Raw genomic sequence first — 12,082 nt, forward strand, 5'->3', positions numbered from 1 at the left:
TTTTATTTGTACATTTGTTAGGGAAAATTATACCAAATTTGGTTAAAAACGGGCTATTGTTGATTTAACAACTGAATCCAAATGACCATATTAATTTAGGGATACAATTAATTTTATGTAATAAAGGTCTTGACTAAAGCCTTGTGCGCAGATTGAGCTAAATTTTAGCTGAAATATTTTATCTCCATTTTTCTGCACTTTTTTACCGTGCGCTTACGTATTTTTTAATCAAACTTGTTAGCAACGTTTTTGAGAAAAACAAGAATATAATATCGTTATGGCAATGCATATCGAAGCGCAGTCGGAACTCATTTTCTTTTGCTATATCAACGACTGGAGAAATTCACGTTGGCTCGTTCAATCTACGTCTTCGATTAAAGCCTAGTATCGCTTGTTGCCTTTTTCAACTTCACTTGAATTCTAGAACTTGTACCTCACACAAATGTTTCGATTAATTATGTTATTCTCGAAAACGTCTTTAACGATTTCGATTAATTTTGGTATGAGCAATAGTCTAGGCTATCTAAAAAAACTGCATTTTTAGTTTTTCTCAAAAAAATCTGATAGTGGAAATATATGGCGTTCCCATTTTTTGCGAAAACTGACATTTTTGTTATTTATGTAAATTTCGTTGAAGGCTGGACCGATTTTATTTAAACTTTACAGGGGCCCTATTTTGTAAAACGATTATCGTTGAAACTACTTCGTTTTCGTTGAAATGCGACTACGTATTACGATAATCGTTTTACTTCAACGATACTCGTCAATCTTTACGACTGCCATTTATCTATCGTTTGACTTTCGTTCTCGTTTGTTGCGTCTGCCGTTAGAATGCATATGATCCTCGAAAAAATATTTTATTCGGTTTAGTTTGGCCAAAAGATTTTCTAGTTTTACATAATCGCTCTTTGTCGTAACTATCGTTTATTTGCCGCTCGTTTCGTGTTAAGTAAAAGACCCCAAGATATATATTTCTTATCATTCTAAATGAAAAATAAAAAAATATTTTTGTTTTCATTTCCTTCTCATATCTAAATAAATCGATGATTTTCTAATGGTTAGCTAATATTTATCTACTTTGAACTATAAGAGCAAGTACGTGCGATCCAGTACCAGTCGTGCATTTTATTTAATTTAGCGACCTTTGTTTCACCGGTTTTGTTGATTTAGTGATCAATATTCAAAGTACGAAATTATATTGCTAGGCTTACCTTTATCTTTCATCACATACAAATTACTATGGTGTTTCCAGATAACTCAAGTTCATCCTTAAATTTTCCAATAAAAGGAAAATTCATATCCACTGCATGCATTTTTTTCCGTTGATTTAAAAACCCTTGAACAAACTACTTAAATAAAACTCACAATATCCTAGATAATAAATTAACAGACTTTATAAAAATAATAAATAACAAATGAATCAATCATCTACAAATATACTTTTGATTTTTTCTAAACATTTTAAAGACAATAAAGTTTTGTCTTGCTTTATTATTGAATAACACAGCTTCGTAAAGATGAATTTTTTTGTTCGTCATCGATATCTTTCGTACAAATTATGCTTTTTATGCTTTCAGCTTCTTTCATCCAAAAATCAATCTAAAAATTAAATATTTAAGTTAAAGCTCAAGATATTGATAAAAGTACTGTCAGATTGTAACCTGTTGCAAAATAAGTTGTCTTCGATCGCTTTTCGGTTCATTATTAACAAATGGCACAAGAATGCCCAAAGCTGATGTGTATCCTTCCAATGCAGCTTCGAGTTTCTTTTCATACGAATAAAGCTCTGCTTGGCGCCCAATTTCTAAACCAGTTTTAAGTAATGGACTTGAGTTCGAAACAGCATCTTAAAATTAAAAACTTAATTGTATTAAATAAAACTAACGAAAATAATTAAATTACTAACAAAGTTGCTTGTATCTTTCATCTGGCTCTAAGATTTCAGAAACACACGGTTGCTTTGTATCATCGCATGGACATATTTTCGCGTTCAATATAACAGTTTTTATTTCTTCAGCTCTTTTTAGATAAGTTAAGGCTCGGTTTCTTAGAACTTGTCGTTTGTTTGCATCAGGTTCCTCTGTTATTAAAGGCACGAAATACTGAAGTGATTGGCAGTACAAATAATATGCTTCTTTGTACTTTTTCTGTTCGTCTAATTCAACGGCGCTTGTGACCAATTGAATAGCTTTGTGGAGGGTCTAAGGGAAAACAATAACACAAAATTAATAAAGTACATTACTATTATATACTAACTGTTGACAGAAAAGTTAAAAACTAAAAACTCAAATACCACAGATACCTTCGAAATCCTTAAACATAAAATTTTACTTTTCGAATCATAATAATTTCCAAGTTTTGGTAGTAATACGTTTTTAAAGAAATGTGATAATAAATTATACAGATGTCTTCTTCATATGGAGAGAAATGATATATGAAACTGAAATTGACCAAAAAAAAGCTTTTCCAAAAGCTTTAAAATATTCAGTAAATACACACAAAATCATCTCGCTCATCTTTTTTCTTGAAAAAAAAAATCTTCTTTCCTATGAGAGTGAGTGAGAAAAAAATGTCCAATTGAGAAAGAGCTTTTTAATCTTTATTTTTGAAAGCTCCTTGTCTGGTAAGGCTTGTCTGGTAAGGAAAAAAAAAATGATTCATATTTTTCTGAGCAGATTATATTATCAGTGATCTTACAATGAACGTTCTAAGGTGAGAAATACTTGGCAATGAGTAAACAATTTAATTCATGAGAGATGATCTATCAGTTACAAAGTTTGTGTAGCTTGGCTTCAAAAAACATGCAGATATCGTCACTGTATAGATCTACACACGTAACCCATTGTATGGGGACAAAATAAAAAACATACCATCCGCAAAAGTTGCATTTGTTCAAAAAAAGTATTAAAACTATTTTTATTTTTTTAAATAAATTGACCGGTAAGGGTCGCATTGAAAATTGAACCTTGCTTTTTTTTACAACAAAAAACCCGTTGGTTATCATATCATCATTGCAATTGAGACGTAAAAATATAAGCCTAGAAAAAATAAAATGCACGACTGGGTCGCACGTAGGTACTTGCTCTTGCAGTTCAAAACACTTTTATGTTAAGTTTACTTGTAGACTTTAAGAGCTGCCTCTATATAAATTTTGCAGAATTTTTGTTTATGTTGGGGAAGAGCCGACAATTAGTGCAAAATTTTGTTAAATGACATTTTTTTTTTTGTTATTTGACTTTTTTTGAGAAAATTAAAAAATGCAGTTTTATTGCAATTGCTTTTAATATTACGTCTCCAGAGTTTAAACCAAATCGTTAGAGCCATTTTCGAGCTATTTGGTATAACTTGAAAAATTTGTACGGAAGATACTTCCTAAGTGAGATATAAGAAAAAAACAAAAAAAAAAATGCATTACGTTAGTTTTTGACTACATATATGGAACTTTCGCGGAGGATATACTTCTAATTTGTAGAAAATTTAATTTCGCTTCGGTCTCTGGCCATCCCCCCGGAAACTAGTGTTCTGATCGGCAATGAAGAAGGCGACAAAGACAATGTTTTAGAAAATATTCCTAAATCAGATATCGGTATTCGACTCCAGAAATAATGATGAATTTGTTGAAAAATGGGAAATCAGTGGCGACGAACCATTGACGAGGTTTATAAGGATCGATCCCTTGAACCCACTTTGGCATAAATGCTACGGTTCGTAAAATGTTATGCCTTTTACCTCAACTACAATTAATGAACAGACCCGAACAAATTTTTTGTATGTGCTTTAGGAGCAAACACCTGCTAGTACACGGCCCCAAAAATTCTACACCAATGTAAAAAAAAACTTTTTCTGACAAGTGAGCTTTTGGATGAGATATTGAAAATCTATGATAACGATACCGAAGTAAAAGCTTTAAATACCGCTAAAAATGTAATTTTTTTTATTTGATTTTGAAATTTATTATAAAATAATTAAATGCTTCTTATTTGTGGCCCCTTTTTTTTACCTTTTTAAATTTTACAGCGGTAATACTAATGGGCAGATGGACATTGCCAAATGATTTATTTTTACTCGTAACTGAGTGTGAGCAATTTTTCTATAAAAAAAAAAAAACAAATCAAAAATTTGCAAAAAAAATTGTTCACATAAATGGCAAATACTGCGGTATGTTAAAATGCGTGTGTAAATCTCATTTAAAATCGATATCTCAAAAATTTAATTTCAAATCAATAAAATTATCTCTTTTGGAAAATAGAATTTTAAATACCAGTATTTCTGGGTATTTTTTGACAAAAGATAAAAACTAATTGTGGCATTTTTTGTGGCAAATAGAAATTCACATTAGGGTTATTCCACGGAGGGGTTTTGGCATGTTTTTGTATGTTTTCGGTCTTATTTATTTAACTATTCACCAAGTTAAGCATTTAAATACAGTAACACTTAGAGCGAAAAGCATACAAAAATCTGCCAAAACCTTTCGTCAATTGTAGTAAAATAGGGTCTCTGGAACATCGCCTTCAAATTTCTATGTCTACCTTAAATTTTAATACAAACATGATCAGTCCTCAACAACGTTGTCCTAATAGAGCAATATTCAAGGTTGAAAATTTCTCTAACATTTTGAAAAAAAAAACAAGAATTTCAAATCGTTACACATCTTCTTTTTAGCGCCATATGGTGAGATAGACTTCTCAGTTAAGGCCGTTCATTTTCAGCTGTAAAAATAAAGAAAAAAGAATTAAAGTAATTACCTTTTCTGACGGAATGGTCTTGAGATCAATAAATGAATGTGTAAAGAAATCCTCAAACGATATTCGTTTGGATGGTTCGTGTTGCAATAATCGTGTCAACAGATCATTGCACTCGGCACTTATCTTAGTATTTGGAGGTATTGTTATTTTTTCATTATTTTTAATTTTAATCAACAGCTCTTCAATTGTCTTGGATGTGTAAGGTGCTTTCCCGAATAAACATTCATACAAAATAACTCCAATGCTCCACAAATCAGCTTTAGCATCGTATTGATGTTTACCAACAATTTCTGGAGCCATATAAAGTGGAGATCCTTTAAGTTTTTGATTGATTTCACCCAATTTTAGATGCTGAGCAAAACTGCAAATAATTTTGTGTTCAAGGAAAGTTTTTTGGATTCTTTTGTACTCACCCGAAATCAGCTATCTTGAGAGTGACATTGGTTCCTCGAGTTAGTAGCAAGTTCTGAGGCTTCAGATCGAAATGACAAACATCATTCGAACGCATATACTGAATGCCAGACGCTAATTGCCTCAAAAAATACTTGCAAGTTGCTTCGGGCAGTGATTTGCGTGACCGAATGAAGGCCGATAGATTGCCAGCATTGCAGTACTCAAGAACGATGTATATCATTCTTTTTGAGTGGAAAATAAAATAACGACATGTAACAAATAGGACAGAGAGATTCATATTATACTTACTTATCGTCCCAGAAAAAATCATCGAGGCCAACAATGTACTTGTGAGTCAAGGAGCGTAATAGTTTTATCTCGGTGACTAAATTGTCAGTTGAACTTTTGCATAAAGAAGATTTTTCCACACATTTTATTGCATGATATGTTCGATTTTTCTAAATAGAAAATAAATTGTAGATAAAAGAAAAATTATGCAAAAATGTTTTGTAATTTTTACTTTGTGCTTTGCTTTGTAAACTGTGGAATAACTTCCTACTCCTAATTTTTCTAATATTTCATATTCGGTTATGCGAGGAATGGACATTTTGTTTGGATACAAATTTGTAAAAAATAAATATTGTTTTTTTTTGGTTTTCACTTGAATTTTTGATCAATATAAATATTTTGCTTCTTTTGTGGTTGTTTTGATTTTTTTTTTTTTTTTTTGACAGGTGGAAAAAAATATATAGGAATGATATGGGAAAATATAGAACAGGGAGGATTACATTATCGACGGAGTAGAGCAGTGTTGTGTTTATGCTTCAGTTACATGAGCTCAATTTTATGGCACCTTGCCCTGCTCCACCATTTAAAAAAAAGTGATAGCAAAAAATATGTCAAGAAGCCAATATTTCTTATGGGGCGTTTTTCTTTTTTATCTCAGATCTGGTACGTAGTTCGAGATACATTTTAGCTCCCATACAAATTATGGAAAAATTTTAGCCGAGCTAAAATGGATCCCATACAAATTATCGATAACTTGTATGGGAATTTTATCTCGGCTAAAATTTAGTATGCGAGTTAAATTTTATCTCGAGCTGCATACCAGGCTTATATTAAAATAAAAAAAACTAGACTGCCTATATAGGCCAGTATACTGCACTCTTGCGCCATTATTTTATTTGTTTGAGATTTTTTTTCAATTTCACTTGTCAAATGCTTGTGTTCAAAACTCATCTCGGTCAGCTCAGCTCTGTTATTTTATTCTAAGTCCATCGATTGCGCTCTGAACAAGCTCAGAACACGTTCAGAACAAAAAAAAAAAAACACAAAGGACAATGTTAATTTTGGCCCTGAGACTAATAACGATGTGTCATATGTCATTGGAAAGGTATTTTTGCGTAGATCAATTGTTTATATGGCGCCAAGACTCAATTCGCTGTGGGAAAAAAGTTATAGCTATAAATGTAGAACAGGGTTAAAATAGTTTAAAAGACGTATAGGCGACCGTCAAACGACTTAGCTTATACCGATAGAGGGTAAAACAGGTGTCAAATGGAAGATAAGTTGATTGAGAAAATGAAAAAAATAGGGTTGAAACTTTTAAAATGGGAACTTCTATGTGGCAACCCTATTTTAAAAGAAAAAATGGTTTATTACATATATTTGTAGCATGATCAAGTAAGACAATTTTTGAAATGTCAAATGAAAGCTTAAATAAGGAAAAAATTAAAAATATAAAATAAGGAATGTTGGGATATGGCAACCCTACTTAAATTGAAAAAAAAAAACAAATAAAATAATCTTTTTGGAACAACAGAGTACCTACAATTTTTATATGGACTAAAAAGATAAACTCTGCTCTCATCTTTTGCTGTCAAAAATACGGGCAAGTACTCGGCAACCCTACGCAAATGCTTAGAAATACTAAAAATATTATTTTTACTGGCCAAAATGTGTAATATCATATGTTATATTTGACCTTTAACTCTATCAAATTCCATACATTTTTGTAAAAAAAAAAAAAATTTTTCTGTGTTTCTTAGCATTCATGTAGGGTTGCCGAGTACTTGCTCATATTTTAGAGGTGGCACCCGACAGGTTTAAGATAGAAGAGAATATCCCAAAGGTTTGTACCTAATCTTTTAAATAAAAAAGCTCTTTTGGTGTGTTTTTTTCGCTTGTTTTAATAGGGTTGCCATATTTGTAGGCCAACATTCCTTATATTATTTTATTAATTTTTTTCACTATTTTAGCTTTCATTTGGCATTTCAAAAATGTTCTTATTTGATTCTACTACAAAGATATGTAATATACCATTTTTTCTTTAAAAACAGGGTTGCCACATGGAAGTTCCCATTTTAAAAACGGTAACCCTATTTTTTCATTTTCTCTATCAACTTATCTTTCATTTGACACCAATTTTACCCTCTATCCATATGAGCTAAGTCGCTCGACGGTCGTCTCTCCGTCTATTAAACTATTTTAACCCTGTTCTACATTTATGGCTATAACTTTTTTCCCACAGCGAATTGAGTCTTGGCGCCATATAAACAATTGATCTACGCAAAAATACCTTTCCAATGACATATGACTCATCGTTATTGGTCCCAGGGCCAGCTCCCATACAAAAATTACCATTGTCCTTTGAAGCTCTGAATGTTAAGAGGTAAAAAAGAAATAAAATTTTTTGTTTGACAGTTCAGCATCTGTTCTGAACTAAAAAAGAAAAATGAATATGGAGTTACTTTATATGTCTTGTTTTTTGTTACTAGCCATTTTCCATTGGAGGTGGTAGTTTACCGATGAGTAAAACTAGTACTACAATAAATAACACATAATCTTCTACTCCGAGGAGATGAGATAGGTATGTGCAGTTGTTGCAATAAATTTCCACTCAAGCAAAAATAAAACCTCCAATCTAACAGGGATATTGTCAAACATAAATTTCTGTATTTATTTCTTGTCTTAAGAAGAAACAAAGAGAGAAATTAAATTTGATGTTTGATGACATCCCAATTTTACATTTTTAAGTTTCATTGCTTCTTTTTCGTTTACAATTTCATGTTATGCTTTTACTTTGTAGAGAAATTATGCCCTATGAATATCTCTCACTCATTATCCACAGTTTCAAGTGATTTGGTTGGGTCCGTCAAGATAGAGCACACTCATCACGAAATTTCCAAAATCTGAGTATGCAGGAATTTGTTGCTACTTTGTTTCTAATTAGTTGATCTAATCTTGAACTTGTTGCTCCAGAATTTGACCTCGAAATGCACTTAAACCGTTTTCTCAAATAGTCTTAACCCAACTAACATTTCAGCTTCGGTTAAGGTATTACAAAAGCTACATTTCAGCTTCGTTTAAACTTTAGTAAGGTTGTTGGGCATGGAAAAAGGAGAAAGTTATACAAATTTGACCCTCTATAAGGATATTAAACGAAGCTTTACCGAAGCTCTACCGAAGCTTTGAGATTTGGCAGATAGCTTTGGAAGATCTTGTATAGCTCTTTAATACATGTATTATCGAAATTAAAAAAAAAAACTACAAAAACAAAAGAATTCTTTTTTAACTGGTTTTAAATCATGAATTTTATCTTTTGATCTGATATTATATATAACATTCCATTAGTTTTTAGTATCTCTATTAATAAAAATTTTAAAAGTATATAATTTTTTTACCACACCCAGGAATCGAAATTCGTATCTGCTTGGTGGTAGTCCACCACTCTACCCACTCGGCCATCCTAGTATATTCATTAATCAAATCAAAAACTTAATCAGTTCAAATAGCAAAAAAATGTCCGAGCTAAATTATTCAATGTCAAAACCAAAAAGTGTCCGAGCTAGATTTCAATTTATAGAAGCTGTTGTGCTAGTTGGGAATTGCTTAAAAATTAAGACAAAAAATGGTATCAAATTAAAGGGCCTCTTAACACCACTTCAAAAAGGTCTAATTCAACTTTTAAATCCATCTCCTTCATGTACAAAATGCATTGTGGAACTGGTGAAGCATCAAGATAATACCCACACTTAAAAATTAAAAAAATAAGGATGTAGGAAATTGTTGCTACTTTGTTGCTAATTAGTTGCTTTAATCTTGAATTTGTTGCTCCAACCCTTGCCCCACAAAATTGGTAAAATCAGGTGTGGGCGCTATCTTGACGTCAAGATAGCACCCACATCCCCAAATTTCTAAAATCTGAATAGATACGCAGAATTTTGATGCTAATTTGTTGCTAATTTTGCTCTAATCTTGAATTTGTTGCTCATGTTTTAAATAAGCAAACAAATATTTCTTCCTAAATTTGCATTAAACAAAGCTAAAGAAATGAAGAGTTCGATTTTACAAACTAAATTTAAATCCGGATTAATGGAAACATTAGTAGTTACATGATTTAAACGTGTTTTACAACCTGAATCTTTTTTTGTTTCAGGATAGGAAATAGGAACCTTAATGAAACATAAATAGGGGAAAAACCATATTTCCACAGTTCTTGTTGACTTGAGTTAGTTTAAACAAACAGACGAAGAAGTTTAAACTTGTCACAACATATACCGGAAAAATGTTTCAATTTAAAAACCAAAATTCACACGTACCTTAGACTAATGTTTCCACCTTCCCTAAATCCGAGATTTAGCTAAGAAGATTTAGAATTAATCTCGGATTTAGGGTAGGTGGAAACGTAGTATAACACACAATATTTTAGAGTTGTCGTATAAATTCTCATTCCATTCAACATTATAAAATACTTTAAAAGAAATGGCTCTAAGGCAATAAAAATGAGCTTAAGCTCTTATCTCACTTTTCAGTACATTTTCTTGAGATCTATCTCATTTTCTTGAAATATGTAGATCTCTAGAAAATGTACTGAAAAGTAAGATAGAGCTTAAGCTAATTCTTTTTGCATGTGAGCCAATGTGTCATTTCGCAAGATAAAATTAACATACATTTTCTAGACTGATCAACCGTCTTCTCTTCCCCACTCTTTAGCATGCAGTTTAAAATAAATGTAATAAATATATACAAAAAAGAACACGTATACGCCACAGTGCATTTTGATAACATGAAAATAATGTGAATTCCAAAAAATTTTTCCAGCACATTTCTAGTTGGATATTTTGTGCACATTTCCAACAGCAAATGCATGAGATTTTAAACTTTTTGAAATTGATTATTTTTATCAAGAGACTCTTTTAGCACTGATAAAAGAGGGGAAATGCCAATCGCAATCTAGTTTATGAGCTGTGTAAAGGGTTTAACGAGATTTGGTAAATTTGTTGTTTTTTTTTCAGAAAAAATCATATTAACTAATGTCATCTTAATTCCATTAAAATAGGATGAACATAAATATTTTGTCAGTATTCATGACTAGTTAAAGAAAATGTTTCCCTCATTTTTAATTTACATAATTTTTTATAATTTATTCATTAATTTTGTCCATAATCCAATCAATATAATGCGAAACTTTGGTATAAACTCCGGGATATGGAGCAATAGTGCATGGTTTCCGACTCCATGAGACAATACCAACTTGAACACCTTTATAAACTAGTGGACCACCTGAGTCTCCACTGCATTGTCCTTTACCACCTTCATCAACTCCCCCACAAATTTGATGCACACTAGTAACTCCATTATGTCTTTCATTGCATTCTTCATCAGAATAGATCTTCAAATCAACTTGTTGAAGATCCTTTTGAACTACTCCGCCCGTCTAGAATTACAAGTTTGATAAAAAAACAACCCATATAAAACAAGTAGGTTTATCAAACCTTCTCAAGTCCCCATCCAACAAGAGTTCCAATATCTCCCCCGGGAACTTCAAAACCTTGCTCGGGTAGCTTAATAGCTGCAATTGTTTTTCCATTAAATGATAATCTTCCTTCCAATTGTAATAGGGCGACATCATCGTCATATCTGCTAGTGGGAATATAATTTTCATGCCAAATAATTTTTTTCACTGTTGCAACGTTAGGTCCTTTTGATGAAATTGTCGAAACTCCATATTGAACGCTAATCGAACTTGGTTTCTTGTATTGGACGCAGTGAGCAGCTGTTAGAATCCATTGACTGTTAATAATACTCGCTCCACAAGAATGTGAGCCCGAAGAACTGCGCAATGATACCTGAGAATGATTAGAAGATTTATTTTGTAGTTCCGACACACTATCATTGGCAAAAATAAGCGTACAACAAAAGGATATTGTCCAGGATCTGCAGTAGTACCGTTTACGATTCGGCTTTCCAAGGGTAGGGAAAGTGCCACTCCTACGAAAAGCAAACACGCTAACACAATCCTGATGACCATTTCCGACCTAAAAGTACGACTTTTTGAAAAATACTAATCCGAATCCAATCGATTAAAGGGGTTTTTATAGCAATTTTCTAATCCGATAAGGCAATCAGCGAATTATAAAGTCCCTGCTATTGAACTAAATTTTTTTAAACGCGTCTACCTACGTTATTTGGGTTTTCTTAATGCCAATATTGTTGGTACTTATAAATCAGTCACAATTATAGAAAAAAAGCAAAGTTTTTTGCTGATTAACTTTGTGATATTCGAGACAGCTTAAAATTAATGACTGGGTGATTTAATATTGTTTTGATTATTGACTTACTTTCTTATGTACGGGAAGAACCTAATGTGTATATTCTTTAAGTATAATGGTAATGGTATGTTATCTTAGAACTTAAAAACGCTTGGGATTATCTTTACAACCTACTTCATGATCGAGTAAGATATTGTAAAATGATTAGGTATTGTAGATTTGCGAACGGTTGGAACTATAACGATTATGCGCCTTTATGGTGCTTGACATGCAATTAAGGTATAAGACGCCTGGTCATTTAATTCTATAATCAGTGTTAATCGTAGTGTCAATAAATTTGAGCATTGGGTAAGTTCAATAAACAAAGATTAGGTTCAAGCGAACTTCTGA

The 12,082-nt window shown here is 31.9% G+C and overlaps 2 protein-coding genes across 2 annotated transcripts; both read right to left on the reverse strand.

Moving 5' to 3' along the window:
• Nucleotides 1-1,369: 1,369 nt before the first annotated feature.
• LOC129916002 (serine/threonine-protein kinase ULK3) lies at nt 1,370-5,806 on the reverse strand. The gene is made up of 7 exons (XM_055995758.1): nt 5,659-5,806; nt 5,448-5,596; nt 5,159-5,380; nt 4,746-5,106; nt 1,907-2,201; nt 1,662-1,846; nt 1,370-1,599 (listed from the first exon to the last, which is right to left on the reverse strand). Exons 1-7 carry the CDS (start codon nt 5,743-5,745, stop codon nt 1,492-1,494), a joined length of 1,407 nt encoding a protein of 468 aa, XP_055851733.1. The 5' UTR covers nt 5,746-5,806; the 3' UTR covers nt 1,370-1,491.
• Nucleotides 5,807-10,533: 4,727 nt separating this feature from the next.
• On the reverse strand, nt 10,534-11,508 carry LOC129914357 (mite allergen Der p 3). The gene is made up of 3 exons (XM_055993561.1): nt 11,335-11,508; nt 10,916-11,269; nt 10,534-10,857 (listed from the first exon to the last, which is right to left on the reverse strand). The coding sequence occupies exons 1-3, from the start codon at nt 11,449-11,451 to the stop codon at nt 10,564-10,566; spliced, it is 765 nt and encodes a 254-aa protein (XP_055849536.1). The 5' UTR covers nt 11,452-11,508; the 3' UTR covers nt 10,534-10,563.
• Between the last annotated feature and the right edge of the window lie 574 nt (nt 11,509-12,082).

The sequence above is a fragment of the Episyrphus balteatus genome, chromosome 3 (assembly GCF_945859705.1).
Source record: "Episyrphus balteatus chromosome 3, idEpiBalt1.1, whole genome shotgun sequence".
NCBI lineage: Eukaryota > Metazoa > Arthropoda > Insecta > Diptera > Syrphidae > Episyrphus > Episyrphus balteatus.